General features: G+C 46.9%; 2 protein-coding genes across 3 annotated transcripts in view; one reads left to right on the forward strand and one right to left on the reverse strand.

Moving 5' to 3' along the window:
- Positions 1–2,108, reverse strand: part of KDM1A (lysine demethylase 1A) — a 57,674-nt gene extending 55,566 nt beyond the window's left edge. For both annotated transcript variants that reach the window (XM_087446592.1, XM_004425701.3), the window contains exon 1: positions 1,665–2,108. In XM_087446592.1, the coding sequence (XP_087302718.1) occupies positions 1,665–2,030 (366 nt within the window). In that variant the 5' untranslated portion in view covers positions 2,031–2,108. The remainder of the gene's footprint in view (positions 1–1,664) is intronic.
- Positions 2,109–6,843: 4,735 nt separating this feature from the next.
- On the forward strand, positions 6,844–8,815 carry TEX46 (testis expressed 46). The gene is made up of 2 exons (XM_014784222.2): positions 6,844–7,035; positions 8,438–8,815. Exons 1-2 carry the CDS (start codon positions 6,844–6,846, stop codon positions 8,732–8,734), a joined length of 489 nt encoding a protein of 162 aa, XP_014639708.1. The 3' UTR covers positions 8,735–8,815.
- The last annotated feature ends 2,967 nt before the right edge of the window (positions 8,816–11,782 follow it).

An 11,782-nucleotide genomic window follows, 5' to 3' on the forward strand; every position in this document is an offset into this window, starting at 1 on the left:
ACAAAAGGCCACATAGTATATGATCCCATTTATATAAAATGTCCAGAATAGGCAAATCCATAGAGGCAGAAAGTAGATTAGTGGTTGCCAGGGGTTGGGGGGTAAGGGGACATAGGAGTGACTGCCAATGGTACAGGTGTCTTTTGGGGGTGATGAAGATGTCCTAAAATTGACTGTGATGCTTGGTGCACAACTTGGTGAATATGCTAAAAACCACTGAATTGTACACTCAAAAATGATAAATTTTATGGTATGTGAATTATCTCCATAAACCTGTTTCTACAAAATATCACATGATCATAGGCCACACTTTCCACTGAAACAGTAAAATAAAGACCCTACTAGTCCCTCTATTTCATTTCTGAGAATCGGGAATCATCAATCTCTGTTCTAACCCATGCTTTGGTAAAAGTCCCAAAAAGCCTTTCCTCTTTTTACTTAGCATGGGATATTTATTCTTGGAAAGAAATCTCTCAAGTGGGCAGTTGAATCTCAAGGCTCTCAGTCTGCGTAATTTCAAGTCAAGCTTCATTTCAAGAAGCTCCTCACACTGACTTGGCAGCCCCACTTAGAAATTATATACAGAGAAAAAACTTACTATATGCATAAATTATATAAACAGCCCAATTTACAATACTTACTTAAAAATTATATGCACATATATTTCCAGTTTTTGCAACTGGACCATGAAATCTCCAGAAAAGGCCCAAGTCTCAAGTCTGTGCCCTCGTACTGCCCCAGTGCCCTGCGCACTGCTGGTGTCCCATGTGGTCCTTTGTTTCAGAGGCTGATGACACCTATCACAACATAAGTGTAGGGCTTACATTCCAGTCCCACCACTTACTTAGCTGTGTGACTCTGGGCAAGCTGCTTCACCTGTGTCCCTCAGTTTACTCATTCTTAAAATGGTGCTGACAATACCTGCCTGTCGGTGTTGAGCAAAAATAAAATGTTGGTGACACTCTGAACACAGCATCTGGCACCCAGAGATGTGAGGCACCTATCGTCTGTATATACTGCTCTGTGATAAATCCTTTTCTCCCCCTATAGTTGCACCTTGACTAACTGATACCAGCCCTCTTAATCAGCTTCCTCATCTGTAAAAATCTACGCCAAAAGACCGCTGAAGAGAAAAGGAAGAAGAGGAAAACTCCTGGTAAACAGCAAGGGCTCAAAATAAATTGTTCTTTCCTTTTCCGTCTCCCCGGCTAAAGCAATGATTTTAGCATCACCCTACAGCCCCGATGTCCTCCCCGCTGAAACTCTGTAATACTGCGGAGCGGCTTCCAGACAGCTGCGGACAAACAAGGGCTGTCTCCAACAACGCCAACCATAACTCCACGTCAGGGAGCCATTTTTTCCCAGGCAAGAAAACGAAAAGCTGTACGTGGGGTAACCAATAAAATACCCCTCCCATCCACCCCCCCTCCCAGGACGGCGGGTCCCAGCACAAAGAGGGCAGTCACCGCGGGCAGAGACCACGCTCTCTCACCCCACCCATCCCGCCAGTGGGGAGGTGGGTGGAGATCCGACTCGCTGGGGAGGTCTGGGTGGGCGTGGGGCTCAAGGCCCAAGACCGGGGCACCAGGGGGTGCCGGGGGCTGGACGACCTCGGGGAAGCCAGGCCCCGGGATCTGCGGTTTGAGGGCGGGGGTCGGGCTCACCTTCGCCCGCTTGCGCCGGCTGGTCCGTCGCCCCTCCGGAGTCTCCGCGATCCCCGTCTCCATGGGGGTCGCAGATCCAGGGACCACGGTAGGCCCGGCTTGAGGCCCGGCGGACCCCGGCGGCTCGGCCAGGCCTCCGGGGGGCGAGGCCCGCGGAGGCTCCTTCTTGCGCGGGGTACGCTCCCCCGCCGCCCCCGGTCCGGCCTCGGCAGGGCCCGACAGGCCCGCGGGCGGCGCGGCCACCTCTGAGCCGTTCTCCGCGCCGCCCGCTGCCCCGGCGCCAGCCTCCGACCCGGCGGCGGCCGCCGCTGCCGCCGCCGCCGCCGCCGCCGCCGCCGCTGCCGCCGCCTTCTTCCCAGACAACATCTCCGGCCGCCTGGCCGCCGACGGCCGCAGGGGCCGCTCGGTCCGTCGGTCCGTGGGGCCGCAGCCGCCTCGCCTCACTTCACACAGTCCGCGCGCCGCCAACCGCCGCCGCGCACGCACGCGCCGAGCGCGCTCCCGCAGCGCCCAGACAAAAAGGCCCGAGACGCCCACGGCCCCGCCCTCCCCCGCCGCCATAGAGCGGCGTCCTCGCGGCTAGAGCGGCGCCGTAGCAAAGAGCGCGCTGCTTTCCTAGAGCGTCTCCTTGGCCGTCAGGGTCGGCCCCAGCACCGTCCAGGCCCTAGGGCTTCTGGGCCAGACCGCACCTCCGAGGGCGACCGTTTCCTCCACGGACTGGCATGCGTTCGTAAATTCATTCATTCACTCACTCATTCATTCATTCACCTACTCATCCGTCAATTCGACCAATACTTATTAATGCTGACTACGTGACAAGGGTTTAATTATGAAGTTCTTGCTTTCAAAGAGCTTACAGTGTCGTGAGGGGAAAACACTGAAACGTAACCGGTAGATCATCTTATTTATTCGCCATCGTCCTGCTTGGACTTGGGAAATCTTGGAGAGTGTGGGAGATCAAGATTTGGCCACCCTGAAATATATCCCTTTACCTTGATTTTTTTCTCTGACCGACATTTGACCTCCCCTACTACCTGCCTAAAGAATTTGACATAGTGACTCCTTCCTGGAACAGCTCTTCTATCTGATGGCTGTAATATAATGTAAAATAGATGTTACAATAGGAAAGGCACCAACAAGCCCATCTTATTGGAAGTTCTGTCTCTCTGGCCACCTTCTCTGGAGGGCCCTGCGAGGAGTTACCAAACATTTACATTTATAAGGGAAATCTCCATTTGTAAAGGTATCTCCCTCTCTGCATTGGAAAGAAGGGGGATGACCTCATTTCTAGAAACTTACCAATGTGGAAAGTGAGGCCTTAAATCTGCATAATAACCTTACTCTTGTTTACTGTGCTTTAGTGGTAATCTCCTGTAACTGACTCCCCCCACCCCCAACATCCTCCTTTGTCATTGGCTGAACATGGTATTTAAGACAAGAATTTCTGCTATTGTGTTGAGAAACGCAGTATCCCTGGTTTGTCTCATGTATACATGTTATTAAACTTGGTTTTATTTTCTCCTGCTAGCATGTCTTGTTAAATATGTTCTTATTCCCATAAGAACCTTAAGGGAAAGGGCAGAGGGGGATTCTCCCTCTTCCCCCGCAAGAGCAAATGAGTTTGGTGGTGATCAAATGGACAGAAGTTAGGAAATCCAGATATGAATCCAAACAGGATTGCTCTTGCCTCCAGGGTTTTGTTTATGCTCTTCCTTCTCTCTGGACCCCCTCCCGGGTCGGGCTGCCTCACTCGCACCTCCTCCCACTCCCTATGCCGCACCCCCCCCCCCCACACACACACATACAGAACATCTCTTTCTATACCGGGTTAATTCTTTTCAATGCTTCTGATGGTGGTAATGAAATTCTTTTAATTCTTCCAGGACTGCTTCACTGACCCAACGCTGGAACAGGGCTGTGTTCTTCAAGCTTATTTCTGCTTATGACACAGAACTGTAATTTTTAACATGTCTGTCTCTTCAAAGTATAATTTTCAAAAAATAACTCCATTTACATGAAGTTCAAGAACTGGAAAAACTAATTTCTAGTGATAGAATCCAATCAGTGGTTGCCTGGGAGGAGGGTCGGGGCTGACTGCAAAAGAGCAGGAGAGAACCTGCTGGGAGTGATGGAAATGTTTCATATCTTGATTGGGGTGGTATATACATGAGTAAAAAATTATTGAACTATACACGTAAAATAGGTATATTTTATTTTAGGTCAATTGTACTTCAATGAAGTTGAATTATTTTTTTTAAAGCTAAGCAAACAGAAAAAAAGAGGCAGGTAAGCCCAGGAAAACCAGAAGCTGTGCAAGAAAGTGTTATCATAGTACAACTTAGGACTTGGCTGTGACTACATGGCCATGCTAACATAAGCAATGAATATTATTTTAACCAAAGTGATAGAATTTTATTGAAAGAATGGAGAAAAGAGAAAGTTTGTGGAGGACAGGGAGGAGAGGGGTTTATGGGAGGGGGGACGAAGTGGGAATGGGGGAGGTTCTACCTGGCAGCTGAATCCTCATCTTCCATCATAAAAAGATAATATATAATGTCAAAATTGAGAAATCCAGAAATAACAGTGTAAACATACTATTTAGACATACGAAGATAAATATCAGAAGAAACAGCTAGAAGAGTTGGAATTGGTTGTCTGAGTCGTAGAATGTGAGGGTGGGGAAGTGTGACACAGGAGATGGAAGCTTGTTTGTTTTAAACACTGTACTTCTATCTAACTGGTTTGCACATTTAATAATTTGACAAAATTTATTATTTTCTTTTTTGTGTGTGCGTGAGGAAGATCAACCCTGAGCTAACATCTGATGCCAATCCTCCTCTTTTTTTGCTGAGGAAGATTGGCCCAGAGCTAACATCCGTGCCCATCTTTCTCTACTTCCTCTACTTTATATGGGACACTGCCACAGCATGGCTTGACCAGCAATGCATCAGCACACGCCAGGGATCTGAACCCCAGAACCCTGGGCTGCCGAAGCGGAGCACGTGCACTTAACCTCCTAGCACCGCTGGGCTGGCCCCTGATAAAATTTAAAATTAGATTTTTAGAGGGGCTGGCCTGATGGTGTAGTGGTTAAGTTCACGTACTCTGCTGTGGCGGCCCAGGGTTTGAAGGTTCAGATCCCAGGCATGGACCCACACACTGCAGATCAAGCCATGCTGTGGCGGCATCCCACATACAAAACAGAGGAAGATGGGCACAGATGTTAGCTCAGGGACAATCTTCCTTAGCAAAAAGAGGAAGATTGGCAACGAATGTTAGCACATGGCCAATCTCCCTCGCCAAAAAAATAAATAAATAAAATTAGATTTTTAGAATATATGTATCCTTTGACCCAGCAATTCCCCATTAGGAAGATATCCTAGGGAAATATGTATGTGTACGAAGATTTAACTTCAATAGTGTTTATCTCGGGCTATATATAATAACAATAAAAGAGAACTAACCTAAAGGCCCAACAAGTGGTGACTAATTGAATATATTCGAATATCATAGCCATTAAAATTGACATTTGAACATAAAGAAAACTCCCATACAAAATAGTGAGCATATATCAAAGATTTATTTAACTCATTATTGAGAGAGCCAGCAGGATGATAAAGCTGGTTCGAAAGAAAATATGAGAAACTGATATATAGTCACTGGTCAGTGGAAAACAGAATGCTGGAATAAGATTGCAAAGGTAAATAAGAAAAAAATGGTTAATGTCCTATAAGGCCATAAAACTGTAAACTTTTTGGAGGCTTATCTTTTCTATCCAACAGAACTCATTTGCATCTATTTGCCAAAAAAAAAAAATCATTTGCAACTTATCCATTTTTCCCCCACAAATAACTAATTCATCTCAATTTTTAAAATTGAGGTAAAATACACATAACATAAAATTTATCATCTTAACCATTTTTAAATGTGCAGTTCACTAGTGTTAAGTACGTTCACATGATTGTACAATCTCCAGAACTCTTTTCATCTTATAAAACTCTGTACCCATTAAACAACAACTCATTCCCTTCTGCCCCCAACCCCTGGCAACCACCATTCTACTTTCTGTCTCCATAAATTTGACCACTCTAGATATCTCATTTATTTATTTATTTATTTTTTTAATAATTTTATTTATTTATTTTTCCCCCAAAGCCCCAGTAGATAGTTGTATGTCATAGCTGCACATCCTTCTAGTTGCTGTATGTGGGACGCGGCCTCAGCATGGCCGGAGAAGCGGTGCGTCGGTGCGCGCCCAGGATCCAAACCCGGGCCGCCAGTAGCAGAGCGCGCACACTTAACCGCTAAGCCACAGGGCTGGCCCTAGATATCTCATTTAAATGGAATTAAACAGCTTTTGTCTTTTTGTAACTGGCTTATTTCACTTAGCATAATCTCCTCAAAGTTCATCCATGTTGTAGCAGGTGTCAGAATTTCCTTCCTTTTTTAAGGCTAAATAATTCCCATTGTATGTATATACAACATTTTGTTTATCCATTCATCAGTTGATGGATTTTGGGGTTGCTTCCATCTTCTGGCTATTGTGAATATTGCTGCTATGAAAATGGGGGTACAAATATCTCTTGAAGACCCTGCTTTCAATTCTTTTGGCTATATACCCAGAAGCGGAATTTCTAGAGCAACTTATCCATTTTTTTAAAAGTTAGCATCTGACTTTACAGAGTCAAAACCCTAATCATATTAAATAGTAAATCAAAGCTACCTTCCCCTAAAGCATCAGGTGACCAACAGGTGGGCCAGTTAGATAACCTTCTAGTATGACTGTGAACGAGAATCTTTTGGCCTTATTTTCAAATTTTGGATAATTTTTCTTTGCAGTCTCCCTCACTATGAGAGTAGGGGCTTTGTGGTGCTGGCCATTTTACTCCCAGTGGCTAGGCCCAGAAGTACTGTTGAATGAATGAAGTATCACTAAGGCCTACATCACCTGGCTGTTGTGAGGACAACGTGAGGCGATGCTTACAAACTGTCTGTCAAAGTCCAGCACATAGTGGCTGCCTAACACATAGGAGTAGTTAATATTGTTATGCGGCAGCTGGGGGAGGGGAGTTGGTTATAACTCAGAGGCGGCGGCAGCCACGACTCTTGTCATGGAGGGCAACTGTCCTAGAAGGGGCACTGAGGCAGGGTCTTGGGGCCCGGGTGCCTCCAAGCCAAAATGCTGGGGGAACTAATGTCTCTTTTTAGAACTCTGCACGGAATACTTGCTTCCTCAGGCACCACAGGAGCATTGGTGGCTTGGCTGATCAGCTATAAGGCAGCTTTTTTTGGGTTCCTATTCCTTCTGCTGTTGCTTAGCAACTGGCTGGTCAAGTATGAACTCAAGCTTACCCCCTCAGAGCCCCAGCAGGTGAGCAACAGGGGCCTTAGCTTCAGCTGAGGGTGGTGGGATATTTCCAGCTAGATTGGGGGGTGGGGAGACAGAGTAGACGTCAGGATAATGGAGCAAGACTCAGGGATCCATGACTCTGGTCTAAGCCCTGTCCTGCAGCCCCCTCCTGGGTGTTGGAGGACGCAGCACTTCCTTCACAAGGCTTCAGCTGCCTCGGTGTAAATAGGGACCATCCCAGACTCTCCTACTTCATGTTTGACGTTAACATGCTTTGGCAACAGTAACAACCACTTTAAACTGGAAAAAATTAAAATGGATGAACTAAACATACATGTATAACATAGATACATCTCAAATAGAATAATGAAGATAGCAGACATGTACCTAGAGTATGACGTCTTTTATATAAAGTTAAAAAACATACAAAACAATATCCTGCCTTGTTTCTGGATGCATATGTACAGTGAAAGTATATTAAGGCAGGATTTCTCAACCTCCACACAATTGATATTTTGGGCCACATAATTCTTTGTTGTGAGGACTACCCTGTGCATTGTAGGATGTTGAGCAGCATCCCTGGCCGCTGCCCACACGATGCCAATAGCACCCCTCACCCCTTTTGTGACAACCAAAATGTCTCCAGACATTGCCAAATGTCCCCCGGGAAGAGCAAAATTGCCTCCCATTGAGAACTACTGGTATAGAGAAATGCATAGAGAAAATAAATACGAAATTCAGGATTGCAGTTGAGATGAGTGAGGTTCAGGGAGGGAGGGGAACATTCTAAGACAGGGATCCAGAGGGGACTTCAATTACATTTGTGATATTTCTTAAGCTGGTGTGAGAACTTGGGTCTTTGTTGTAATATTTACCATTTTTTGGATGTCTGAAATATTTATTTTTTAAATGATTTTAAAGACCAGGAGTTTGTCGCTGAATCCAAAAAGAAAAAAATTAAGTTTGTTATTATTAAATGTGTTGGGGGCAGATGAGGATTATAGAGATTAGAGCATGTCATGAGACCACCGAGGCTTGGAAGTTGGAGATTTCATGAGGCGTGACGAAACCCTCAGAGAGGCACACTGGGAAAAGCACAAGCCCTACAGACAGACACGTTTGGGTTGAGGGTTTTATGTCTTCTGTGAGAGCAGATTAGCGGGCTATTTCATTTATTCCTACGAACCAAAGGCAACTGTGGGTCCTGGGAGTTTGGGGGCTCTCTCACAGGCTGGGTGACGCTGAGAAAGGGACCTTCCCTCACAGGGCCCCAATTCTCTCATCCACACAATGCGGCAAAGATGCTCTCCTCACAGGCTGATTGTGAGAATCAATTAAGGTGATGTTTATAAATCACCTGGCATGGCAAGGGATTATCGTTATTAACCAACTTTTCCTCTTTTCGTGGTGGTGAGGAGTTTAGGAAAAGGCAGAGAAATCAAAGACCCCGGAAGCCAAACCCTACGGTAACGTCATGAGCACAAAAGAAGTGGAGAGACTGCACACGTGCTTTGCCCTCCAGGACAAGATCCTTGAACGGCTTATGTTCAGTGAAATGAAGCTGAAGGTCTTAGAAAATCAGATGTTCATCGTATGGAATAAAATGGATCGCCACAAGAGGTCAGGCCGACGGCGGACTTTTCCCACGGGGAGACACAGAATCAGGAAGCATGAGTCGATTTTCTCCATCTTCTCTGATTGCACTTCCAATTCCCCCTAACGAGGTCGGAGAGACTGGGGTGGGCCGGCCTCTTCTGATGTTACCTTTACTCAGTAAAACCCAGTCAGAGACTATTGAATTTTCTGAGTAAACGACGCTGGAGAGGAGGATTGGAGGACTGGAGGCTGAAAGGTTGGTCACCTCTGGAAAAGAAATCTGTCCTTCCCAGGTCAGCCAGATAGCACCCTAGGACACACCTGACGGGGGCTCTAGAATCTAGCCCTTCCTTTCTTTCAGTTGGACCACCTTGACCGTGGTCCAGGGCCCTATACCTGTTCACCTTGAGTCTTACAACGGCCTCCCCAGTGCTGTCCCGGCCTCCAGTCTCCCCCTCACCCTGCACTCAGAGGCCAGAGAGAGCCCAGCCGAGCTCGGCTCTGGGCACGTTCATCGCCTGTTCTTGAGTTAACGCCTTGCCATGGTTGACAGAATAAAAGCCACACTCCTTACTGTGGTGTTCAGGCCTTCCATGATCTGACCCCCTTTCCAGCCTTCTTCCCCCTTTTTTCCCCCTCACATGCTTCATACCCTATGCCAGAGTATCCTAAACATCAGTCACTAGTCTGCCACCTTTGTAATATTGGCCATAGCCATGAACCACCTGAATGTTTAACTCAATATTGTCCCTTTAAATTGACTATTTTTTCCTTAAATAAATTTATCTGTAGAGGAAAATAATAATAAAATAAATAATTTATCTGTAGATTAAAAAAAGAATCATTTGCCAGGCCAGCCTGGTAGCGTAGTGGTTAAGTGCACGCTCTCTGCTCCGGCAGCCTGGGGTTCGTAGGTTTGGATCCCGGGTGTAGACCGACGCACCGCTTGTCAAGCCATGCTGTGGTGGCGTCCCATATAAAGTAGAGGCAGATGAGCACAGGTGTTAGCCCAGGGCCAATCTTCCTCAGCAAAAAGAGGAGGATTGGCATCGGATGTTAGCTCAGGACTGATCTCCCTCAAGGAAAAAAAAAAAGTATCATTTGCCTGAAATAGAACATAACGGTCAAAAAAAAAAAGACAATGAAAACACAACAATTTTATTAAGTTCCATTAGAGCTTGGTTGCCCACTGAAGGATCTGAGCCTGAATTTTGGGTTAAAAAGGGAGATTAGGAAGTGTTTGAGTTTGAAAGATACGCTAGTACCAAGCTGAGACTTTTCTCCACCAGGAGCGTTGGGAAGGAGATCACTACCTCACTGTGGGACCAAGGTGACTCTTCCAAAGCTACCATCGCCGGAGAGCTTTCCTCAACCCAGCCATAATGAATCTCTTTCCTTAGGGCTCTCCTAGCATTTTTGTTTTGTTTTGTTTTGTTGTGGGGAAGATCAGCCCTGAGCTAACATCCATGCTAATCCTCCTCTTTCTGCTGAGGAAGACTGGCTCTGAGCTAACATCTATTGCCAATCCTCCTCCTTTTTTTTTTCCCCCAAAGCCCCAGTAGATAGTTGTATGTCATAGCTGCACATCCTTCTAGTTGCTGTATGTGGGACGCGGCCTCAGCATGGCCAGAGAAGCGGTGTGTCGGTGCGCACCCGGGATCCGAACCAGGGACGCCAGTAGCGGAGCGCGCGCACTTAACTGCTAAGCCACGGGGCCGGCCCATCTCCTAGCATTTTATCTGTACTTCTATGGTAGCATGTATCCCAAGCTGCTGGGATGTGATTTGTACACATTTCTGTATTTCCTCCCCACCCTCCAACTAGATTATAAGCCCTTTAAGGGCAAAGCACAGCATCACGTTCATCTGTATATCCCCCAGGGCACCCAACACAGCGGCTGGTATACAGTCAGTGCTCAATAAGTAACATCTATGATTGTTGATTGCAGGCTTATGTGTCCTGACATTTTCTCTGCCCTCTCATTTTATGCTGACTCTTCCATAACCTATTTTGTTTAAGAGCAGGATCTCTGGAGCCTAATCGCCTGGGTTTAAATCTCAACTCTGTTAACTCCCAGCTGTGTGATCTTGGACAACTGAAAGTTGTTTATTCTTGCTGCATCTCAGTTTCCTCCACTGTAAAATGGGGACTACCCATTTCAACACTACCAACTTCCTCGACTGTTGTGAGGATTAGCTGAGTTAGGACATGCCCTCAGGTCTTTGCGCAAACGATTCCTTCTCAGTGAGGACTCCCATGACCTCCATATTTAAAATCACAACCCTCCCTGTCTGTTAGATACCTTCCATTTGCCCCTCCAGGTCCACTCTCCTTCCTTCTTCTGCCTTTTCTGCCAGGGGGCCAACCTGCATGGACTGTATCATCAGGTTCCTTTGTCCTGTGGCTTCCAGTTGGGTTTGGCCAATGGGGATCCCTGGCAGAGGTCAGAGGGAAGGAGGAGGTACTTATTCTCCCAGCTCCCTTCTGTGGGGTTGCCTCAGGCTGGTTTAGGGCTGGCTGGGTCCCTTCGCGGAGGATCACTCTTCCTCTCAGTGAGGCTCTCTGTGCAAGACCTTCTTCTTCCAGGTTCCCTTTGGGCTCAGGGGTGGTAGCATCCCCCCACTTACCAGCCCAGGGGTACTGCACTATCTTCGTGGGTTCTCTATATCCTGCTCACACCTTTATAAATAGTCCCTTTTACCCAGCTTCACAGGCCATTGCTAATGGTCTTGCTGTACGGCCAGGCCATTGGACCACCTGGAACTGGACCATTAGGAGACTACCCATATGGTAACCCCTGCTGTGGAAACAGATACAGCAGTTCAGCCGCAAGCTCGATCTGTATGTGATATATGAACAAGCCCACCATAAGGCACTGCATCTTGAAGAGAGCATCCGGACTGAAAAAGCTGATCAAGACTCTGTGGCTATCACATTCACTTTGGTGCCCTAGATCCACACCTGCACCTACCGCTATAGCAAAGCCATCATGGAGGCCTGAGGCGGCCCAATGAGGATCCATTTGACCTAGGAAGACACTGGTGCTCACGGAGTGTGTATTACTTGCCAGAAATGTTGGCCTGTGGCTCAAGGTGCTGCATAATGGCCTGGGGATCTGACCAGTCCACAATTGGCAAATTGTTTGCAGTGGATTCTGACCACCACAGACCTG

Source organism: Ceratotherium simum, chromosome 22 (assembly GCF_057802395.1).
Source record: "Ceratotherium simum simum isolate JZ-2026a chromosome 22, ASM5780239v1, whole genome shotgun sequence".
NCBI classification, from domain to species: Eukaryota; Metazoa; Chordata; class Mammalia; order Perissodactyla; family Rhinocerotidae; genus Ceratotherium; species Ceratotherium simum.

Coding starts and splice junctions, on each gene's coding strand:
- TEX46 (XM_014784222.2), top strand. CDS start 6,844: ATGCTGGGGGAACTAATGTCTCTTTTTAGAACTCTGCACGGAATACTT. Junction 7,036..8,437: donor CCCCCTCAGAGCCCCAGCAG/GTGAGCAACAGG, acceptor TGAGGAGTTTAG/GAAAAGGCAGAGAAATCAAA.